Source organism: Apus apus, chromosome 18, assembly GCF_020740795.1.
Source record: "Apus apus isolate bApuApu2 chromosome 18, bApuApu2.pri.cur, whole genome shotgun sequence".
NCBI classification, from domain to species: Eukaryota; Metazoa; Chordata; class Aves; order Apodiformes; family Apodidae; genus Apus; species Apus apus.
The window spans coordinates 10,350,311-10,373,200 of NC_067299.1; the positions used below are offsets into that span (position 1 = coordinate 10,350,311).

The 22,890-nt window shown below is 47.1% G+C and overlaps 1 protein-coding gene across 2 annotated transcripts in view; it reads left to right on the plus strand.

The window, feature by feature from the left end:
* The window catches only part of GALNT17 (polypeptide N-acetylgalactosaminyltransferase 17), a 209,747-nt gene that overhangs the window by 68,496 nt on the left and 118,361 nt on the right, over nt 1-22,890 (plus strand). For both annotated transcript variants that reach the window (XM_051636190.1, XM_051636189.1), the window contains exons 3-5: nt 3,745-3,911; nt 14,498-14,672; nt 17,364-17,561. In XM_051636190.1, the coding sequence (XP_051492150.1) occupies nt 3,745-3,911; nt 14,498-14,672; nt 17,364-17,561 (540 nt within the window). The remainder of the gene's footprint in view (nt 1-3,744; nt 3,912-14,497; nt 14,673-17,363; nt 17,562-22,890) is intronic.

The following is a 22,890-nucleotide window of genomic DNA, read 5'->3' on the forward strand; positions in this document are numbered from 1 at the left end:
CATAAAATGCCTCTTACTCTGATACTGCATTGATCTGAACAAGAGACAAAACTTTAAGGTACCTGTTTCTTTTTGCTATTGATTCATGATGCTTTGCTATAAATCCTGCAAGCAGGTGCCAGCCTGTATCTGACTGGAGAGAGCAAGATTTAGTGGGGAAAATGTCAGTGTGTAACCTGCACTGATTAGTTTACAGGTGTTGGCAAGTGAGGAGCATTCTGTGCTGTACCTGTGGAGTGTTTCTCATCTAGCAAAGAGGGGATTGTGAGGGAGCAGCTGCAGCCTGCTTCAATTTTCTCCAGTCTGAAGTATTTTCAGAAGTGGAAGGCCAGGTATTGCCCTTTTGTAAACTGGCAGCCTCTTGGTAATGATGGAAAACTGGAAGTGGGCAAATTTAAATTTAAAATGAGGTGCTGCTCTTTAACCCTATGTGTGACTAGTCACTGACACCAACAGGGATGCCTTGTGATCTGACCATTGTTTTTCCTTTCAAAGTTTTCAAATGTCTGCAGTGTTCCCTTGGAAATCCAACTTACTGGTCTGAGATTTGTGGGCAGACCAGACAGGGTGTGAGCTAAGTTAGAAAGAAAAGCTGAGATTCTCCTCCCAGGAGATGTGAGGAGCTGCAAAATTTTCCAGCCTTTGTAAGAAATGAATTTGCTTTGGTGTTCATTCAGGTTCTGGAAAACCTTGAAAAAAACCTCATCACACCAGGTTTATTCCTAGAGCTTTTTCTCTCCCGTGTGCTGCTTAGCCTTGATCTCCCGAGAGCCTTCTCAAATATCACATTTATCTCATTAATTACTAATCCCCCCAGAGACCAGCCCATGGTCTGAGCTGAGGACTACAGCTGTGTGAGAATCCAGTTCTGGCCCCACGTGTCCCCTTCTGGGTAGTTAGTGAGACTTGAATCCTGAATTGAGAAGTAATTTGGCCTGGGATCTGAATTCTGAAGGTACTTCCTGGCAAGCAGCCAAATGCTTTCTCTCTGGAAGCCAGAAACTGTGGGCAGAGGGGGAAGATCTCTCTCAGGTGTGGTTTGGTAGCCCGTGCCTTGCTTGGGACTTATGCCCAAGCCCCTGGTCCTTGCTCCTGCTGGGTCCTGTCTGGGTTGCTCTTGAAACACTGAAGGCAGCACAAGTTTCACATCATGTGGCTTTGCACCTTATGCTGTTACAAGGAAATCCAGCCCCACGGGGGTGAGAAGGTGCTGTGCTTTGGGGCATGGGGAATGGAGCTCTGGATGGGCTGCCTGGCAGCCTGGCCTGCCTGGCTGGGCCCCAATGAACTGTGAGCCAGTAAATCCTCCCCAAACTGCTGTCTCCAGTGCTTCCAGGAGTAAAACAGTCAAACAGCTGTGCCTCTGCCTATAAATCTTCTGAAGGATAAGGCTGGACCACAAGAGTCTAGACCAGTCCCTTTGCTATTTAAAGGGCTTAGAAAAAAAAACAACTCAAACCACCAAAACCCCTCTACTTCCTATCTCCCATACTTGTTATTCCTGCTGTTTATAACAAATGCTGCACTGGTCCTTTTAAATTATATTTGAGCTCAAGCATATTGTGCTTTTTCCCTCTTCCCCTCCCTGGCACCCCTGTGTTCCAGGTCTCTTGCACCAGTCTTTGTTGACACATCAGCTTGTCACTAACAAATCACTGCGATGGAGCCTGAGGGCTGAGGTCCCACAGGACGTGGGCAGAGCATCACCCACCCTGGCTGCTTGGTGTGCAGAGCAGGGAGCCTGCGTGAGGAAAACTGACAAACTTGAGGTTTATTTAGTTTTAAATTGCTGCCTTCCTCGCTCCTGTGGTCACAACCAGAGCCACGGGAGAGTGTGGTGTTGCTGCCGAACCTTTGCCTCCCTCTCTCCAGGGCCAGAATCACAGCTTTGTGCATATGAACAAAGCAGGTGCCCCCTCCTTTCTCTGGACTTATCTCTTCTCCCTGTATCTTTGCTGCCTGTCCTCAGCAGTCAGGGAAGGAGAACCATGATAAGAGCAGCGCAGAGCGAATGTGAATGAGCAGGAGCTGAACCTCAAAGGGCTCAGTTCGGATTTTCCTCCAAACCTCTTTGATCACACCCTGAGCTCTTTATCCCCCGGAAGTGTGTCCCAAGGGAAGGCTGCCCAGAGGTGTGCAGTGATTAAAAGGAAATACTCTTGCTCCTGTAATCACCTTCTCTTCAGCTTAGCAGGTATCAACGTATATCAAAAGCAGGTTTTTAATCTTGGAGTCAGTTTAGTTTGACTTTTGTGGCAGGATTTCAGGGTCAATTGTCACTTTACCCCATCATGACCGTTCATTCATTTTAAAAAGAGATCTTCCCTTTGGAAGATCCTTTTCAGCACTTGATACGTATCCTTTTGTAGAGAGCTTGGCTTGTTTTAGGGTAGGCAATAGTTAAGTCAAGAAATACAACCCTGTTTTTATCCAGCATACTTGTTCAACTAGAGAAGATTCATAAAGAACTTTGTTTCTGAGAAAACCTTTGTCTCCCAAGTCTCATTTTGGAGTCTGACAAGTGCCTGCTGTTGCCTAAGAAACATGCAGTACAATTAAATACAGAGTCATTGTTGGGGAGTCAATGAGCTTGAAGTGATGCTGGGATGTCATTCCTGGCTTTGGTCTTTCTTTGCTTCCCTGGACAGGATTTACTTGGTAAAAGCTCATTGTAATTCTGGGAACACTGCTAATGTTGCATGTCTAATCTGTCATGAATGTGGAGAGGGAGTGAGCAGGGAGGCTCCTTTTCTTCTTCCCTCACAAGTATTTATTGTAGGAAAAGCTGGAGAGTTTGATTAAATTGTTTGAAGTAGTTTGAGATAGCCTGTTTGTTTTCTGCAAGTACTTCATTAAGTTGAGGTTTCTGGTTAGGATAAAGCATTAAAGCAGCATCTGTGTCTCTTTAGGGAATAAGTGTGCTCCTTGGAGAGCTGTGGCTTACCTGGGAGACCTCTTCTTGGAGCTATCCTAGTTCTGCTCCAGGACTGACCTTGGGCTCAAGGTCTGTTGTATCAATGTAACATGAACTTGTAGCCCACCAGGGAGGATGCTGGCTGGTAGGTGACCTGGGAGCTCCTTCCCCTTCTGTCCTGCTCTGATACACAGGAATGTGTCTGAGCAGATGCCCAGCCACAAAACCAGCTGAGTTAAGCAATTACTCCTGAAACCCATAGAGATGATCACAAGCTTTTGTTTCTAACCTGTCCTGGCTGTGAAGTACAAAGACAGCAGCTCGTGGCAGTGCTCTGCTGGGGCACTTCAGAGACAGGAATGTGTTCAGAAGTATCTGCAAAGAGAGATAAAACATTTATTAAGGCTATTTAACCAAGGGTCATTTCATATTCATTTCCTTCCAAAGCAAATAGGAAGAAAATTCGTAAGTGCCATTTAAGACCAAGGCTCATTTCTGAGCACCTATTAATCTTAGAACGTGAATGTGAAGTTTCACTTTAAATGGTAAAGCCATTTTCTCCACTCTGCTTTTTGTTCTGTGCCCTCAGACTTAGGTACAGAGAGACACAAACATCACCTCAGCTAAGGGGACACCCTGCCCTTGGTGCTCTCTGTCCCTGCTATCTCCTCCCAGGCAGCACAGCTGAAGTTGAGCACAGGCAGCTGTGAAACGTGGCTGTGCAAAGCTGTGGGGTGTCAGCCACGGGCTCGTGCTCCACACTAAATGTGTGTCCTACTCGAGGGCTCTGCTAACCCTGTCTCTCTCTCTCTTCACCCTTCATGCTGCAGGTGCAAAGAGCTGAAGTATGGCAAGGACCTGCCCCAGATCTCCATCATCTTCATCTTTGTGAACGAGGCGCTGTCGGTGATCCTGCGCTCGGTGCACAGCGCTGTGAACCACACGCCAGCTCACCTCCTGAAGGAGATCATCCTCGTGGATGACAACAGTGATGAAGGTTAGCAGGACTGGGCTCTTGGCTCTCCAGAACCACCAGGAGGGTGTTTAATTCCTTAAAATCTCAAAGAAGGGACACTGGTGGGAGGCACCCGCTGTGAGGAGGTGGTGTGCTGGCTGGCACTCCAGTTGTCTCCAGCTTCTCTAGCCAAAAAAAAAAAAAGAGCAGGATCACCCCCTAGTTAAATTCTGATATAATTATTGGTTGAAATAGTAGCTGAAAGCTAGAAGTCTAAAAGAAACCAGAAAGCCATCTTACCTTTCTCTTCATGAGAGTATCCGGAAGTTCTAGTTTCAGGTGTGTCCATGTTTCCATTGACAACACTTTGCTTGTTGCAGGGATGCACCTCGAAATATTTACCATGGATTTGAGGGACAAGACCCTGGAGCTTAGTGAGCTGTTCTGCTTTGGCCCCTTTCAGTGGTTTTAAGTGAGATGTTTTCACTGTGTGCCTCAGTTTCCCAATCTAAATTTTGGTAAAATACCAAACCTGGCTTTATAACTGGGACCCTGTGGAGGCCCTTCTTCCTTTTGTATCATGTTTTGATATGAGATGGAGAAGTGAAGAGGGAGAGGAGGAAACAAGCACACCCAAGCTGCTCAAGTCAGGCCATGACAAGGGATGTCACGGAGGACGAGGATGTCACAGGTAGAGCAGGATGTTCCGTGTTACACGCATGTCATTTGGTTCAAGGTTTGGTCTCAGGCTCTGTTGCAGTCCCTTCCCTTCTGGCTTCTGGTAACATGAAGCTGTGGAAGGTGGTTTCATGTGGAAGCATTTTCAGACTCTCACTCTTAGAAGGTTTGTTTTTCCCAATATTGAGTTGGATGATGTTGTTAGGGGAGTTAAAATCTTTATGAAGAAGAGCAAATGGTTAAGTTACTTCCATTGCTGCCCTCTTTATTTGTCCTTCATGCTTTTAGTGTCCTTTTAAAAAATAGTAAACATGAGCTGTGGATTCTATGATCAAAAGGGAAGAACAGGAAGGGTGCAGGATGGGGAGAGAGCCTGAGAGGTTGCTTGTCTGTCTGCAGTGAGCTGGTATACAGCAAGATACTCAAGCCTGTAAAAATAGGCACTCAAATACCACAGTAATGAGCACCATAGAAAGCTGATGAATTATAATTACTAGTAAAAGAAACAGGACAGCTCCTCAGCTGAAGGAAATCACAGCAGCTCTAGTGCAAAAGCTGGATGATATGCACCAATGAAGCCATGGGATTTCAGAGCTGGAACTATTTCAGAGCTGGTTAGTGAGGAGAAAGTGCAGGTGATCTGTGGCTGCAGTATTTAGCATTGCCCAATACTGAGAGGATTTCAAATGAGGTGCTGCCTCTCCAGATTTTACCATATCAATGGGATGAAGAGAAGAGCACTTTTTAAAAGAGGGCCCACTGGTAATAATTATTGAGCTTCTCTACCCACTGCCACACACAAAGAAATATGTTTCTAAACAGCTTCCACCCACCATTCAGTATGCAGCACCAAGGCTAACATTGAGTCAAGTACTCTGGAGACATGATTGAAAGGCACAGGACAATGAAATTAATCCTTTCAGAAATCATTGCTTCCCACTCCATGAGCTGAGCCTGCAGCTGGGAGGCAGGAGGGCATCTCTTTATCTGCTGGGGTTGCAAGGCACCATCTTCCCTGGCTGCTTTCTGGGCCAGTGCTGGTGGGGGCTGGATGGTGGCAGAGTGTTGACAGGGCAGCCAGATGGGTGACCAAGCTTATAGCTTGCTCAAGCACTTCCAGCTCTGGGATTTCCCCTTTGTGCCTGTTTTTGTGAGCTGACCAAGCTGCCCGGGTTGTGTTGGAGTGCTGTGTGGCACTAGCCAGGGAGACAGATCCAGGTAGATGACCTAAACTGAGGGACAGATTCATACACCCCATGCAGGAGATGGGAAAATCCCAAGCTCCTCACACAGCTAGGCAGTGTGCACTTGGGATCCCACCAAGAGGATGCATCGATTGTGTAAGGAATGTGAGCATCCAGAGTCCTTTCATGATGGACCAGGGTTGTACAGCTCCTGAACACCAAAGTGGCTCTGTCCTCAGAAGCCTTGTGGTGGAAACATGCAAGGGACAAGGGGATGCTGTTACCTGGTAGGGTTAGTTAGCAATGTCAGTACGTGCTGTTGTGTCTTGGTAAGCACCATGACAGATGAGATTTTTAAGGAGGGATTTGAAGAAAGATAATGAGGTAACTTGGCAGATGTTTATGGAGAGCTCCTCCCAAGCGTGTAATAATCTTGCTTTCTCATATAAAAGAGATGATACACACCAGAATGTTTCTCTGGGATCAGGCATCCAGTCTCTGCATTATCAAGGAGCTTTTGTGACAGCGAAGGATTATTAATGGCAATAACATTGTTGTGTAGTTCCCACTAATGGTAGGAAATGATTGCGAGCACCAGTAGCAACATCACGTCGCTGCTGCGCTGGGTGTTACAAAACGAAGTCGTTGCAATATATGGATTTGGCTTCTACAGGAAAATAATTACAGGAAAATAGTTTCTCATCAGCTCTGAGGTTTAGAAATGGATCCTGGTGGATCAAGCACTGGCACCAAGCAGGGGGATGGGGTTGTGTGGGTGTCACTTTGGTGGCTGTGATCAAACAGAAGAAGGTTGAACAAACTTCTTTGTGAGCAGCCGTGTGTGTTTGAGGGATGATTTCTATAGGTGTGTGGCTTGTTGCTGTAGCCTGGAGAAAGCCTTCGGGGGCTCATTTTTTATACACCTGGAAGAAGGTTGACCTCCAGAGAGTAGTGGCCCAGAACTAGTCCATGTGTCATACCCTGGTGGGTTACCAAAAGCAGCGTCTGAGAAAGTTACTCAAGGCTCATGGAAGTCCGTGGGTTGGGGCTGCATGCTTTGGGGTTTCTGGATAGGTTTTGTCAGAGACCACTGTACACAGATGTGAAGGGGAAATACAGCTCGTGTGGGCACTGGAAGAAAAAGTTGGTTCCCAAAACAGATATTAAAAGGCTCCTGGGATTGCCGAGTCAATTTCAAGTGTTAAAATTAGTCCCACTGCTGGAGTGAGGAACTGCATACCAGGCCACTCCTGGCTGTTACTTGCCCTACAGGTAGACCACTAACTGGTTCCACAGACACAATCAGAACCTTTTGGTGTGTTGTAGTTTTCAGACTGGAACAAACTGCTGCTGAAGACTCTGGAGACACTTCTTGCTCTTAGCTGTCTTGTAATGTGGCGTGTACAACAGCACTGCACAACACAGGCATCCAAGGAGAGATTAAAAGTTAATAAACAGTCATTCTGATGCTTTATATCTGAGCTGGAAATAGATAAAAGATACTAATGTGTTATAATGGAGGGGAAAAAAAAAATCCCTCCTTAAAGGTAAAAGCTTGGGGAGTTGTAGTTTGAACCCCTTTCTCCCTTGAGCTGCACGTTATACTTTGTAAAGACTTTTTTGGAGGCTGCTTTTGTTTGTGCTTGTTGCAAGGGTGTAATTACAAAGCCAGTGTGCAGGTTGTGTTTCTGAGTGATAACATGTTTCCTAGGTTGTTGGAGGGATACAACAAAGTGCCCCTGAGATGTTATGTTATCTTGCAGCTGCACACATTGTCTGAGTCTGTTGCTTAATCATCACCTGTGTGGGGGGGTTTTTTGTGTGTGTGTGTTTTTTTTCCCCTGTCTTTTAGTGTTTTTAATCTGGGATAATATCTCTTTGAAGAGCAAACTTCTAGGTAGAGAAGAAAACCTTTGGATGAAAGGCTGCTTAAAAGAGCTGGCTACAGTCAGGGAGACATGCTATGGGTTGTAATTTACCTCTGTGCAACGTATTAGCTGTGACTTGTTGTATTGCTTTCTTGTTTTGCAGCTCGTTTCAGCAGCAGCAGTTTGTGCAGGCTCTCCTGGGAGCTGCCTCGCTTGTGCTTCCTGTGCATTTGCCTTTAGAGGAAGGTTTTAACAGAATTGCAAGAAGCTGAGTTGTATCTCAGCTTTCCCTCGGCTCTGCTCCAACCCAAGTGCCTGATTATTCCAGTTGCTCAAACTCAAGATGGGTTGCTTAATTGCAGCTGACATGGTGGCATCTCGGTGGTGTTCAGGTCTGAGACTTTTTCAGGCCTTGCCAAGGTGTGGAGAGCAGCAAACCTTGGTGTGTCTCTATTTGGCTTTTGATGAACCAAATGAACCAGAGACTTGCAGCCAGGTGCACCCAGTGGGACCAGCTTTGCCTGTAACTCTGTATGAGAATTGATTCCTGCACCTGCTCCCCTTTTCACAGTTTCCTCTTCAATATTTACAAGGAAACATCAGAAGCTTTGGAGACTCACCTGGCTCTGATCCCTCGCAGCAAAAATCCTCCTATCTGTTAATTGCCCATTGAAGGAGTTTCTTTTGTGGGTTTGTGCTGCAGAAATCCTACTGACCATGGCTTTGGTGTTTCAGGGAGGTGGGAGCATGGGACAAGGGAGTGCAGGTGTCCCCTGTGGCACTGGACCACTCCCAGCCCCAACTCCTGTCCTCTAGTTGTCAGTGTTTGATAACATCTTGGGGCTCTATAGACTTTTCCCACCCAGCTCAGCCTGGCAAACACAACTATGTTTTCTTTAGGGGTGTAGGGGAGATGAGGTCCACTCCTTAGAACCACCTGGGCATTGTTGTACAGGAGGTTTTCTGCTCTTGGTAGTTCCTAGAACTCCTCTAGTGCCATTGGTCTTTGCCCCTTTCTTTGTGTGGCACCAGGCAGTTCCTACCTTCAGTTCTGGGGACTCCAATGGGATCTGGGGAGATTTGAGCAGGATTTGTGGTGTGGAGCACTGAGCAGTGGATGTTCCTGCTCTTGCTTTTGGGCTGATGTCTGTGACATTGTTATTTTTAAGTGGCATCAGGTGTTTCAGTTTCTCTGGCAGGTCTATTTCCTAGAAAGCTCATGTAGGTGACAAAATACTTTGTAATAGGTAACATAAGTCATTGCAGCTGGCAGATGGATTTTTTTTAACAGAGCAACAGGTCTATTGGATTCCTTGGACTTGCCTTTCAGTGAAGATCAATACCGACAGATGGTGAAGACAAGGCAGGATTGAAATTGAACCTGCTGGCATTTTCTATAGGGTTTCTCTCTGCAAATCTTTCCTGGAAGTAGCTTGTACAATGGCAAATACCAGACATTCCTAAATACTTATATGTGCAAGCAGTGTTTGCATCCTTAGTAAATATGACCGAGGAATGGTGTGGTGTGCTCTGAAGGGTGCTCCAGCAGCTTCCTCCAAGGATGTATGCGTGGGGGGGACCAGTGGCACAGGGTATGGAAGAGAAAGGAGTCTCTAGATTCAGTTGCAGTGCTTAGTTTGGATCTAATCACTGGTTGTGTGGCCTGTGGAGATCCACCTGTGCTGATACCTCAGGAGTGTGCGGCCTAAGTGAGTGGTCCTTTGCTTAGGAAGCCTGAGGGTGAGCTGGGGAGCCATTGTTCTGCTCTCAGCTTGGCTTCTGACTTTGTCATTCTTTTGCATCCAGAGTTTCAGTCAATGAACAGTGGGGCTGGTTCTCATGCTGAAGTTGCCATGGGCTCAGCATCTAGTGGATATTCTCGTTTTCAGCAGCGAGCTGGAGGGGCCAAAGCACCTCTAGAACCCTGTGCAAGGCAGAGGGGAGGAGAATGGCAGCAAGTTGCTGGAGCTGCAGGATGCTTTCTCCACTACTCTAGTTTGCATGAAGTTCTGAAAACAGCAGGTCCAAAGGCCAGACTGCTGGTCTGTGTGAAAGCTCACTCCCTTAGGGGAGGACATCTACTGTTGTCCATTAGTGCAAGTCTTTTAATTCTGCTCCAGACCTCCCAGCCTCCCTATTACAGCTCTGGGACTTGCTGCAAAGATCCAGCAGTTAGGGATGAAACATTTCTTAAGTTGAGATGACAGATGTAAAGGTTTGCTACCACAGACCTTAATGCTGCAGCTCTCCACATCCTCAGCCCAGAGCCACAGGACCTGGCAGTGCACGTTGGTGATCCTGTGGCACCAACGGCGCCTGGGGAAGTGACTGCTGAGTGAAGGAGAACTCAGGGTAAAATTAGGATGAGTGACTTCAAATGAGTCACAGAATCATTCTGGTTGGAAAAGACTTCTAAGATCACCAAGTCCAAGTATAACCTCACTCTACCAGTCATTAACCCAACTCTACAGAGTCCAGTACTTAAGCCATGTCCCTCAGCACCACATCTACACGTCTCCTAAACATCTCCAGGGATGGTGCTTCAACCACCTCCCTATTTCACTGTTTTATTACCCTTTCAGTGATTTTTTTTTTTTCTAATACCTAGTCTAAACCTCTCCTGGAGCAACTTCAGGCTGTTTTCTCCTGTCCTTGTTCCTTGGGAGAAGAGACCAGCCCCCACCCCTTGCTCCAGCCTCCTCTCAGGAAGTTGTAGAGTGAGGAGATCTCCCCTCAGCCTCCTTGTCTCCAGGCTGGACACCCCTAGTTTCCTTAGCTGCTCCTCATAGGGTTTGTGCTCCAGACACTGTCCTAGCTCCATTGCCCTTCTTTGGACTCTGTCCAGTACCTTGATGTCTTTCTTATAGTGAGGGGCACAAAACTGAACACAGTACTTGATGGAGTGAGTTCCTGGAGACTGGCATTTCACTTTGCATACCTGGTACTGGTTTTTTCACACCTGCACTTCTGGGTGTGCTGAGAAATGAAATATAAAGCCCACCCCAGCCCTATGCCTGCTGGCTGGGCACCCAGGTGAGTGCCCAGTGTGTCTTCTAATCCCAGCCTAAGGCTCAGCAGCCTCTGTGCACCAGACTCTCCACCAGCTGAGGAGGCCAAGAAACTGGTGGGGGCTGGCAGAGATAGGCAGCTGTCCTCTCCCTTAGGGGAGGCTTTGGTCTCTCCCCAGTGTCTCCACTTGGGTAGCAGCCCAGCAGGGGTGCTTGTTGCATGTGCTGTGGGCAGGAGAGGGAAACACTGACCTCTGCTAAGGAACAGGCTGCTGAGGTAGAATGATGCTAATCATATGCATCTTCTCCACCAGCTCTCCATGGTCACCTTGTGCTGTTTCATGGGTGTGCTGCTCTGGCCTTGGTGCCCTCAGCAGATCAGTTCTTCACCTTTGGGTGAAGCATCCTTTCAGAAAGGAGGAAGATGTGGCTGTGGCTCCCCAGGGTGTTTCCCATGAGCTGCATGTGGGTGTAGGAATCTCTCAGGCTTCACCCTTCATTGCATTGGAGACATGATGTTACAATTCTTCCCTGTTTCACTACAGCTCTGCTCTCCTTTGAGCTCCTCAAACAATTCCCATAAGGGCTTTTTCCTGTTTTCTTTCAACTGTGATTAAAAATCCAGTTTGAAATCTGTTTTAGTTGTTCAGTCTAATCTGCAGTGCCGTGGTCATTAATGCCTCACCTTCTGTCAGAAGCACGTGAGATGCTGGTGCTGTGCTTGGGGGGTTTCATCTGTCAAAAAACCTGTCCCTGTCTCCTTAAAACAGTTTGGAAGAGTTGCTGTTTCCATAAAATACTGTTGTGGTTTTATTTCTGAGTGGCTCAGCATGAAACGGAATTTGCTGAGTTATGTATGTGATGCAGATGCTTCGAATTGAGGAAGGGGCTCATTTGCTTTATTCTTTTTATTCCCACTTCAGCATAAAAGAGAAACGAGACTTTTGGGAAATTGATTTGTGAGGAGAAGCACCCCAGAAAGGCAGTCAGAAGAAAGCACATTTGGTGTGTTTGGAAGGAGGCGTGGAAGGGAAGGGAACAGATAATCCCTTTTTCTTTGATGATTTTTTGGGCTCAGCCCAGCAGATGGGACTTGCTGTTTACTCTTTTGCTCTCCATGGCTGTGTTTCCTTCATGTAGGAACCCACATGTGCTATTATGTCTCAGTTATTTTGCCCTGTGGATTCTAATAATGCTGACTTTTTTTTCACTTTTTTTTTTTTTTTTCTTTTTTCACTTGTTTTTTTCCTGGAGAGGGGAGTTTATGTGAGGGGTACTAGACCACAACTCGGGCTCATGGATCGTATCTTAATTTTCTGGTGTCCTGGAGCCTCACAGGGCTAAAAGCCATTCTCAGGAACTGCTTTCATGGTGTTAAGAGTCCGTGTTGGTACCCAGTGGTATTCTTAGCTTTTACAGAGCACTTCTCATCAGTAGATCTTTGTGCATTTACCTGATGCAGCAGGAAATAAAAAGACCAAGGTTTCTGGCAGAGCACTGGCACTTCTCCACCTTGTTACAAAACCATGCTAGTATTTACCCCTTCCACTTTCAAAGTCCCGGGTGTCTTTTATACTCAATGCTTGTAACTATCAACAAGTTTGATGCTGGTAGTGGCTGCAGGCTGACAGATCCATTCTGTTCTCATCTGTACCATGTGTCCATGCTTTGACAACATACCTCAATGGTCTGCAGTCTGCAAGGAACAGAAGAGACGTGGTATGAGCATCTTCTGAAGGCAGCCAAAAATCTCTTTCATCCTTGTTGTGAGAAGGCAGAAAGCCTTAAAATGTGTGTGTGTGAGTGACGTGGCTGTGTGTGAGTGACATGGCTTGGTGGTGGAGGGGCACCCTCCTGTTGAAGCCCCAGGATTTCAGAGCACAGCCCCCTCACACGCTGGGGTTCTGGGTGTGCCTGCAGTCTGATGACCCAGGTCTCAATCAATGGTTTAGGACTAAAGGATTAAGTGTTTTTATGTGTATGACCACTTCATGTTTGTCTGTCCTCAAGTGAGGACTGCCATAAGAATGGATTCTCTAAAGTGGCAAAACCAAAGTAGTTAGATAGAAACCTGAGGTGATTTATTAACGCGACAGATGCAATGAGTCTGAGACAGCTCTGACTGCAATAGTGCTCTTGATAGATGTCAATGCTGAAGCAATAATAATTAAAAATATACAACACACAATACACCAGGGATGCTCTCACCCCAACCCAAAAGGTGAAAGTCATGATATCTCACCCAAGGAGGTGTCCCTGCCTGGGGGGAAGACGAGAGGATCAGGCCCATTGACCTGTTCTGGGGGAGCTGAGGCTGAGGGAGCTGGGGCTGTTCAGCCTGGAGAAGAGGAGGCTGAGGGGAGACCTCATTGTTCTCTACAACTGCCTGAGAGGAGGTTGTGATGAGGTGGGTGTTTGCCTCTTCTCCCTGGTGACCAGTGATAGGACAAGAGGAAATGGGGTCAAGCTGCACCAGGGGAGGTTCAGGCTGGATATTAGAAAAAATTCCTTCATGGAAAGAGTGGTGAGACCTTGGAACAGGCTGCCCAGGGAGGTGGTGGAGGCACCAACCCTGGGGATGCTCAAAAAAGGGGTAGACACAGTGTTTCATAAGATAGTTTAGCGGTTAGGGGTTGTAGGGTGGATGGTTGGACTTGATGGTCTTAAAGGTCTTTTCCAACCTTGATGATTCTCTGATTCAATGCTGTGTTCCTTCCTGCCAATGGGTTGGGCCTGTCCTCCCTACCAGACATAAATCTGCCTCCTTGTCAGGTCCAAGGCTGAATGCCCAGTGAAGCACTGCTCACCTCACCCTGCTCACCTCACCCTGCTCACCTCACCCTGCTCACCTCACCCTGCTCACCTCACCCTGCTCACCTCACCCTGCTCACCTCACCCTGCTCACCTCACCCTGCTCACCTCACCCTGCTCACCTCACCCAGCTCTGCAAGAAAGTTGAAGCACAACCCCAGTTCTGTTTTCCCACAATACTATCATAAAAGCTGGGGAAATTTCAACTTTTTTAGTGCCAAAGCTTGGAAAACGTGCAGTAAATACCAAGACACTAGTAATAAGGCTGAATAAAAAGGATAGTGAAGCTCATACACAGTCTGATGTAGTTTAAGTTACTTCAAATGTGTTTTGCAGCATTTCCAGTGATTCATTCAGCTAAAATCTCCATCAGAAGCTCAGCACTGGTGTCTGGTGTCCATGGGTGACTTTTTGTGTTCTTGACTTTCAGTTGGGTGATACCCAGGTATTGGAAGGCATTCTAGCTGGCCTTTTGCTGTCCTTTGCCTCTAAAGATGGGCTTCTTAGTCATCCAATAGTGATATTTTTGTTAACCTTGAATTTCTTTGGTAAGGGTTGTGGTCAGTCCATCAGGTGGGCTTTCACAAATCAGCACTGACTAACTCTGAATTATTTTATCCCTCCCAGTGGTGTTCAGAGATCATAGAATCATAGAATGGTTTGGGTTGGAAGGGACCTTAAAGATCATCTAGTTCCAACTCCCTGCAGGGGCAGGGACACCTCCTGCTAGATCAGGTTGCTCAAGGCCCATCCAACCTGGTGTTGAAGACCTCCAGGGAGGGGGGAGCCACAACCTCCCTGGGCAACCTGTTCCAGCATCTTACCACCCTCACAGCAGAGAACCTTTTCCTAATGTCCAACCTGAATCTCCCCTCTTTAAGCTTCAGACCATTGCCCCTTGTCCTCTCACGACACACCCCGCCCTACCCCAGCTTTCTTGTAGGGCCCCTTCAGGTGTTGGAAAGTTACTATAAGGTTTTGCTCCAGTAAATTATGCTTGTATTTATCAATAAAGTGGGTTTATTTTTGGCGAAAACTGTTGCACCTTTTCAGTGGTCTTTCTGGCCCTTCTCTTCTAGAAGAACTGAAGGCACCCCTGGAGGAGTACGTCAACAAGCGCTACCCGGGGCTGGTCAAGGTGGTGCGCAACCAGAAGAGAGAAGGTCTCATCCGAGCCCGGATCGAGGGCTGGAAAGCTGCCACTGGCCAGATCACTGGATTTTTTGATGCCCATGTGGAGTTCACTGCTGGCTGGTAGGTGCTCGAGGCCCTGGTTAGAGGGGGGGTGTGTGTGTGATGCGTTAAACGAGGGGCAGTCCATCACTCTGCAGAGATGTGTTTGCAAACGAGTCCACTGGTTCATTAATCCTGCCTTCCCTCTGTGCTGGGTGGCCAGTGATGAGATACGATGGGAAAACACAAGGGAATTGTATTCCCTTGCCCTTGTTTTCTGTACTCTTTTTCCATTCCTTCCTTTGAAGTGTGCTCTGCCCCCTGTTTGTACTTTCAGATTGATTTCCCAGTCCCTCAGCCCTGACTAATTTCTCTAAGCTGCAAGAAGCCCAGGCAGCAGGGGAGTGAAAGAGGAAGCCTTCCTGCTTCTGAGCCTCCTGCAGCTGCATCCTGCTGGGAAAGGCTTAGGTGCTTTGAAATGAATTGTTTCTTCTGCACCTGGGAATAAGTGCAGAGGTGCAGAAGCAGCAAAAGGTGTTTTCATAAGGCTTTATTTTCTTCAAAGAGATTCAAAACATTGGAGTTCAAGTGGCTTAAGACTGAGTCTAGATCATGAGAGGAGCCTGAAAGTGATTTCCTTTTTTTATTTATTTCTCTAACCAAGTGTAAAAAGTAAATGGGCCCTCTTTAGAAAAGTGGAGGCAGAAGAAGCTAACTTTTGTCTTAACTGGACAGAGAGTAACATCCACCAAAAAAAATGCTTTAGCAGCTGGAAACAGAGTTCTGTGCAGTTAATTGATTTATAATGTTTGTAACAACACCACAGCTGCAGGGTGTCTTTAAGAGTAGTTTCGTATGTTGAATAGATTTCCAGCTAAATATTCCTCTCCAGGTCACTACATCCTCACACCTGATTTTATTGATACACAGAGGAAGCTCCCATTTACTGAGCTCTGGAAACAGCTTTTCTAGGGTTGGAGAGTGAGCTTTTCTGCAGCATGAGCTAGACTGACTCTGGTGTTACATCCCTGCTGCTGTGGCTGGAGGCACCAGGGGTGCAGGTTGCTCCTTGTGTTGGAGCCTGAGCCCAAGACACTCAGGGGCTCCTGGGCTGTGCTGTGGGGCTGAGCTGCTCTGGACATATTTGAATGTCCCAGGAATGAGTTTTGTAGCTATAGAGTTCTAGAACTGTGTCCCAAAGAAAAAAGTCTCTTCAGTTAGTCCTACTGTGAGGAACTTACCTTCTGCACAGAGGTGTGTTGGTGGGTTGTTTTGGTTTTTAATTTGGGGGAATCCAAAACAAAACACACCCTTCATGGCCCCACTTTAGAGAAGGGAGGTTTTTGAGCCAGGCTTCCCAGGCTGTAGTTAGTGTTTTCATGTGGAATGTGCCCTCGTGACTGGCAGCACAGCCTCTGTGTGTGGTTACCCTGCCGTTGCACATCATGGCTTTACACAGAGCAGCTATCCAGGTGGGACAGGAGGACATGACTGCAGCCATGCTGCAGCAAACCAAGGGCCTGGCTCGCCATGTGTTGTGCCACCAGCCATAGCCAGAAGCCCAGGAAAACACACACAGGCAGGGCTAGCCCATGTGGAATTCCTGCAGAGTGTGCTACTGAAGTCCAACAACTTGCAGATGTGAGGCAGACACGGCGTCCGTGTGTCTAACAACCCTCCTTGCTTTTCTCATGAGTTTTTTCCTCCTGTCTGTTGAGCCCATGTAAACTCCAAGCATTTACAGCATCCTTGGCAAAGGTGCTGCACAGCTTAACTACCTGCTGTGGAAAGAGATCACTTCTTGTTGTCCATCCTGAGCCTTTTTCCTTTGATCGTCCAGAGTTCTTGTCTGGAAAGAGTCTCTGGGTGGACATTGAGCACCTTCTCTGACCTGCTCCTGGCTCTGCCCTTGGACTGTGCTGCAAAACTGGCCCATAGTTACTGCATTGTCTGATTTCTTTGCTACCTCATTAACGATGTCAGGAAAGCTTGGCTTAAAGACATGGACAAGTTTAAAATGAAAAAGTTCAGAATATGGAATTACTATTTTAAAAATGCTTTTTTAAACCACCACACCAGAAGAAAACATGATGTACTAGTTCTGCAGGAAAAGATAAGGTCCAGTTTCAGAGGCTTTAATCCATTTCCGCAGCTTACCTCCTTGGTTTGTGAAAATAGTCCTTTCCTTGTGCCGAGAGCTTCAGCTGGCCCAGGGACTGGTGTAGTCAGTTGTGTAGGAGAGCACAAAAGTCCCCAAACCTCCAGGGCTGCAGCTCCCTGAGCTCCGTGCTCGGCACCAGCCGCCCGGGCTGCACGCAGGGACGTGTTGGGGTGGGAAATCCCATGCAGTGGAAGCACTGAAGCCTCTTGGAGCCTCGCCCTTGTGTCTGACAAAGCTTGGCGAGCCTTTCGGAAAGAACCTTTTAAACTTGGCAGCACAAGGGCTTTGCCTCTGGGCAGCATCTCGGCGCTGGGGGAAGGCGAGCGGGGCTGCGGGCCGGGCTCGCTCGCTGGCTCTGGAGGAGCCTCGTGGCTCCCCAGGCTCCCCAGGCTGGGTTTTGCCGTGTCTCTCTGGAGATGTGGTGCCACGTGTGTGAATGGGAGCAGAGAGGAATCCACATTGTTCCCTTCTGTTGGCTGAATGGTGACAAGGACGCCTGTTTTCTTACCCTCATTTAAATGCACAAGCTGTACGAAAGCTGCAGTGTCCATCTGCAAATTCTGGGAGACATCGACAGTCAGTTCTTGTGCTGTTTGTTTTCTGCCACTCAGGGCTGAGCCGGTGCTTTCACGAATTCAGGAAAATCGGAGAAGGGTGATTCTTCCCTCCATAGACAACATCAAGCAGGACACCTTCGAGGTGCAGCGTTACGAGAACTCTGCCCACGGGTACAGCTGGGAGCTGTGGTGCATGTACATCAGCCCCCCCAAGGACTGGTGGGATGCTGGAGACCCCTCACTGCCCATCAGGTACGTGGCAGAGCCCGGGGAATCCTTGCTGGCAGCGTGGTGCAGTGGGCAGGATGCAGAAGGATCCAGTGAGGAAGCCAGGTCAGGGGGTTGGGATGGAGGATCTCAGCATGGGCCAGCTCAGAGAGGCTGTGGCAAACCAGGAGGGGTTGTGCTGGTGTGAAAGGGTTTGTGAAGGGGTGTTATTTGGTAACAACAGGCAAAAACAGTGGGGAAGTGTGTAGATTTGTACAGTCAAGTTTAACTGCAGATGACAAAGTCGCTTTACCTTAATTACAGCATTGAGTTTTTGCAAATCATAAGGAATGAGCTGATTGTTCCTGTGTAATGATCTGAGCATGAATTTGTGAAATACAGCACTGTTTTTTCTGGAATAAAAAGTCCATCTCCTCTCAGGGCAGCCTTTGTAAACACGTGACACTTCAGCTGACAGGGTGAGCAGCTCTGAAATGTTGCCCCAGCCCCTCCAGGCTTTGGGTCTGGGACAAGCCTGTTTGGGCAAAGCAAAACAGGAGGGGAGGGAGTAGCCCAGTGTGGGTGGGAGAGAGAGAGACTGGGGCTGCTCTGTGGAGGGCTCTATGATTTTCCCTTGGTGGATGTCAGAGGTGATGCTATGATCAGGAGTGTTTTTCTGGGCAGGTGAATAGGAACTGTTGTTCCTAACTAGGTGCACATGGAGAAGGCTTGTCCTCAGGCTTATCACGGATGTGTACGTGCAAATCCACCCCTGATCTGAGTCTGAACCAAAATATCTGTCCTTTGGTCAGTGGTACAATCCCTGGAAGCTGAAGTTAGGTCTGTTCTCATTTACACTGAGACCTGTTGTATTCCTTTGGGCTTCCTTGTTCCAGACAGCATATTCAGCCATCAGTGGAAGAACTGTCAGTTTATTCTGGACAGGAATCAAGTCTTTGAGGAATAAACAATTAACCAAGTGCAAGCTGCTGGACTTGTTAAAGGAGGGGCTGCATGGCTGGGGTGTGCAGAAGGCAAAGCTGAGGAATGCAAAAGCCTTTGCAAGGGAGATGTGAGGTCTGGTGCTGCCAGTCCCTGCAGCAGGGTGACACCAGTGCCCAAACTGGTGCCTCTGGAGGATCGTAAATGTGGATTGGTTTGGGCCAGTCAATGGTTGGACTTGATGATCTTAGAGGCCTTTTCCAACCTTAATGATTCTATGATTCTATGACTGTCTCTGTTGGAATAAACCTTTCTCAGCCAGTGGTTGTGGAAGCCAAGATAATGTAGGGAGGAACAGCCTCTTTCATTAGACTGAACTGCTGCATCTGGGAGAAACAGTGAGGCTTTGGGCATGTGGGATGTCCCCTGTGACTATGATGGAACTCCAGGAGCCTGCTGTGGTTCAAAACCTGCCAGGCACAGTGCAATGAGGAAACTGAACCCCAAAAATATGACATTTAAATATTTGAAATTATCTTCCGTGATGTTGTCCTGCAAGAGCTTCCTTTTAATTTCAGTTTCAGTGTGCTTTTGGGAGGGGCTAAGGAGGGCAAGCTGTGACAGAGGTGGATGGGAGGGACAGGTTTCTTTGTGGAGGTTGGTGTTTGAAGGCAGGGAAGTGAGAGAGGGAAGAAGAGCGAGGGATTGAGGAGGAGAGCTGTGAGGAACCAAGGGTTGGAAGGCTGTGAAGAGGCGGAGAGGGGAGGGCAGCACCCAATGCAAGGAAGATATCAGGTTTTTAGGATGTAGCTTTGCCTCAGGCTCCCCAGGGATGAACCATTTTACAAAGCTGGCCACCAAAGCCAGGAGTGCAAATGGGATCCTATGGAAGTTGGACACTTACTTCTCCAGGTCTACCAGCACTCTCTTTTTCCTTGGTTCAATACTGAGAGGTGCATACTTCTGATCTGCTGCTGCAGAAATGGAGAGTTAGCCATCAGAGGGGTCTTCTGTTGGGCACTCTCTTAGTAAGTTGTTCTGGTGGATGCTGCTAAAATGTGGCCAGAATGTTGAGCATCCCAGACCTGTGTTGAAGGAGATGGCAAGCAGTGACTGCTTAGGAGAAGCTGGGAGGTGCAAGAGGTTTAGCTGCCTGCCCTGGATTCCTGCAACCTTTCTGCACCAGTTGCATCCCCTTGCAGAGACACAACCCTGGAGTGGGTGGTGTCCTGTGAGCCCCACAGCATCTGCATCCCTGGGATCCTGAGGGTCTGCCCAGCTCCTGAGAGCTGCTGAGTTGAACCACCAATGGCTTAGAGATCAGAGGAGGTTTACAGAGACTGGCAGCAGCAAGGATGCCAAGGGTAGATGCCAAGGAGCAGGGGTGGAAAAGCACTGCCTCCAGACTGTGTCCTGGGAAAGGGCTTCTGTAAGAAACTCAGTCACCTCCCAGCCTGTTAAATAATTAAACAACTTACTAAAATAACATTGTTAACATGCACTGGGGGAGAGATTATGAGAAAGATAAATGGGTAGTGTCCACAACAAAAAGCTAATGAGAAATACTGTCTCGTTGCATTATGTTGTGTAACCACATACAGACCAAAAATAAATGGCTACAGTTATTTTTTTGTCATTTAATGCTATGAAAACTGCTCTTTATGGCAGTATTTACACGAAAGGGATACTAGTGCACTGCTCCATGTAATTATGCATGAGATTAGAGGAAGCTCTGAAATTACACTCTACAGAGGTACATTAGTTTTTTAGAGAGTTTTTAAGATAAAGAGTGGGAGTGAAGTAAGACAGTTTATTCCTTCTTTTGGTTTTGCTCTCTGGGGAGCCCCAGGAGTGGTTCCCCAGCTGGTGAGGGGTGCTGCTGGTGAGCTGTGGTGCCTCAGCCCCTGCAAATCCTCAGCAGCAGGGACTGGAGACAGACAGCTGTGTGAATGTTTGGAGGCAATTTGCTCTCATGGATAATTCACAAGATATAATTACCCATGCAAAGGGAGCTGATGGCATGAAACCCATCTAAAATATGGCCCACTCTCAAACTGGCTCCAGGCTCCTGCTTTATCCTGTAATTTCCCTTCAATAAATAGTCTCTCTTCATGCCTAGGAGGGAGGCCAGTGTAATACCTGAATCCTGTAATACATTTTTTCTTTTGTATTTCCATTAAAAATCCTGATACACAGAGATACCTTCAGTCTGATTGGCCCTCAGTTGTGCATACATTTCACAGCCAGACTTTCCTTGCTAGGCTGACAGGCTTCCTCCAGCTACCTCTGCCCAGGAGATAAAGTTGTGATAACAGTGTAATGTGTCATGTCTAACTTAGTGCTCACAGAAGAGGCAAACAGGAATTGACATTTGAAATGGTCATCGTGTAGGTCCTGATCCTCATCAGTGTGAGATCTTGCACATATATTTTGTTTTCTTAGTTCAGATGGTGGTAATGTGTGTATCCATGCAAACATGATTGCATGCACGTCTGGAGATGCTTTGCTCCAGGAGCTGTAACCTGGATTTATCCAGATCTTTGTTAATAATGACACAGAGTGATCAGAGTTTATTAAGAATCCAGAAAAATCTGTTCCTCAACAAAAAAATGGTGGCAACCTGATGCTTTCCATGTCCAGCTGGAAGCCCAGAATGGAAGTGCTGTGAAGTTGCAGATGGATGATCTGATCTGCACATGGGGTATCCCAGGGTGGGATCCACCTTCTCATCATCTCCAGGAATGAGTCATTTCCCACCTGGCAGAACATGAGGTTTTTCTGGGCTTCTTGGGATTTGGAGCTTGTCCACTTCTACAGCTCTGGTGGCTGCAAACCTCAACACCAGCAGTTTCTTCTGCCTGGCTTTCCTCTATCATGCTGCTTCAGGTTTTGTCCAAAAGCAGCTTTGGAGAAATTGCTGATACCTGGAAGATCTAGGCCCAGACGTGCTGACTGCGCTTCGGTTGCAAGACTCGTGATCTCTAATTTCATATGTGAGATATTGGTGGGTCCAGGGGTCTGATTCAGGAAAACAATTAAATGCAGTCTTGCATCTGTGTCTCTTCAAGAAGCCAAGCAAGCAGACAGTGCATATGAAGAAGCCATGAGGGTGAGGGACACTCACCTGAGCATGGAAATTGGGGTCATTGTGCTTTTCTGCTGGCAATGGTTCCTGTAACCCACCAGAGAGAAAAGAAACTTACATTTTTGCTGCTTGGTTGGAGAATCCATTGACAGTGCTGTGACCCCACAGGTCCCCACCAATAGATTATCTAGAATAGAAAGCATTTCCTGACTTTCTCTTTGTGTTTTCCACACTTGGCTGGGCAGATCAGTTGAGTCTAAGCAGCAAAAGCAGTCCTGAATTGCTCCATGAGTTAGCAACTGTCATGTACTGGGGCTGAAGAAGTCCTCAGTGACTCCAGAGCTGACAAAGAAGCCTCTTCCCAAGCAGGGTGCCAGCTGGGAACCAGTTAGCAGGCTAAGCTGCACTTGGATGGGGCTTTTTATGGGGTATTTAATCTTTACTGGCATTGGAAGACAAAAAGTCGATTAGTATTAAGATCACTGCAAGGAAAAAATCAGTTTTGAGAGTTATGGACTGTAGAAGAATAGAAAGGCTGTTAGGTTTGGGTTTTCTAAATATGAAAATAATTTGAATTAACCTACCCAATTACCTGTTATCTCAGCCTCACAAATGCTAATGGATTCACTCGTGTAATGGCCTTATGAAAGAGCAAACCCTCATCCTGCTGGTGTAAATGATGCAGAGGTCCAGGTGGAAAAACTCTGGGATTTTAGGCTATTGAATATGACACGTGAGTGGAGAGAAGGTGTCTGATCCTTCTGCTTGACAAAATGCTTGGGGTGTTAAATAGGAACTGTTCTCACAGTCATAGACTGTAGATGGTGTTGAGGTCTGCTGCTTTGGTTGTTGTGCATTTCACTTCCAGTAAGACTACAGGGATTTGTGGTGATATTTTTAGCTTTTATATATTCATATATAAATATATATATAGTCATATATACTATTGTGTGTGTGTGTATATTTAATTCCAGAAACCACTAGCTATTGCTTTTCCTTAGTGCTTCCATCACCATCCTGTGATGACCTTCAAAAGCACAAAAACTTGGCCTTTTCCTTATTTTAATGAAATAAATGCTGTGTTCATTCCTCTTGTAGTCTAACCACTGGGTCTTCATCCATGCAGCTGTTACAGTCTGAAACTTCTGTCCCCACAGGACATGCACAGACCTTGACACAGCTGCAGGAGTGAGACAGTTCTCAGAAATAACCTCTGCAGCCACGCAGAGTGAGGCGAGTGGATCTTCATCTCTAAGACAAGTTGCTCCTGTAGCACAGCCTCAACTTTGCAGGGATGAGCGTGTTGTGGCAGCCCATCAAAACCTCAGTAGATGGCTTTAGATAGCC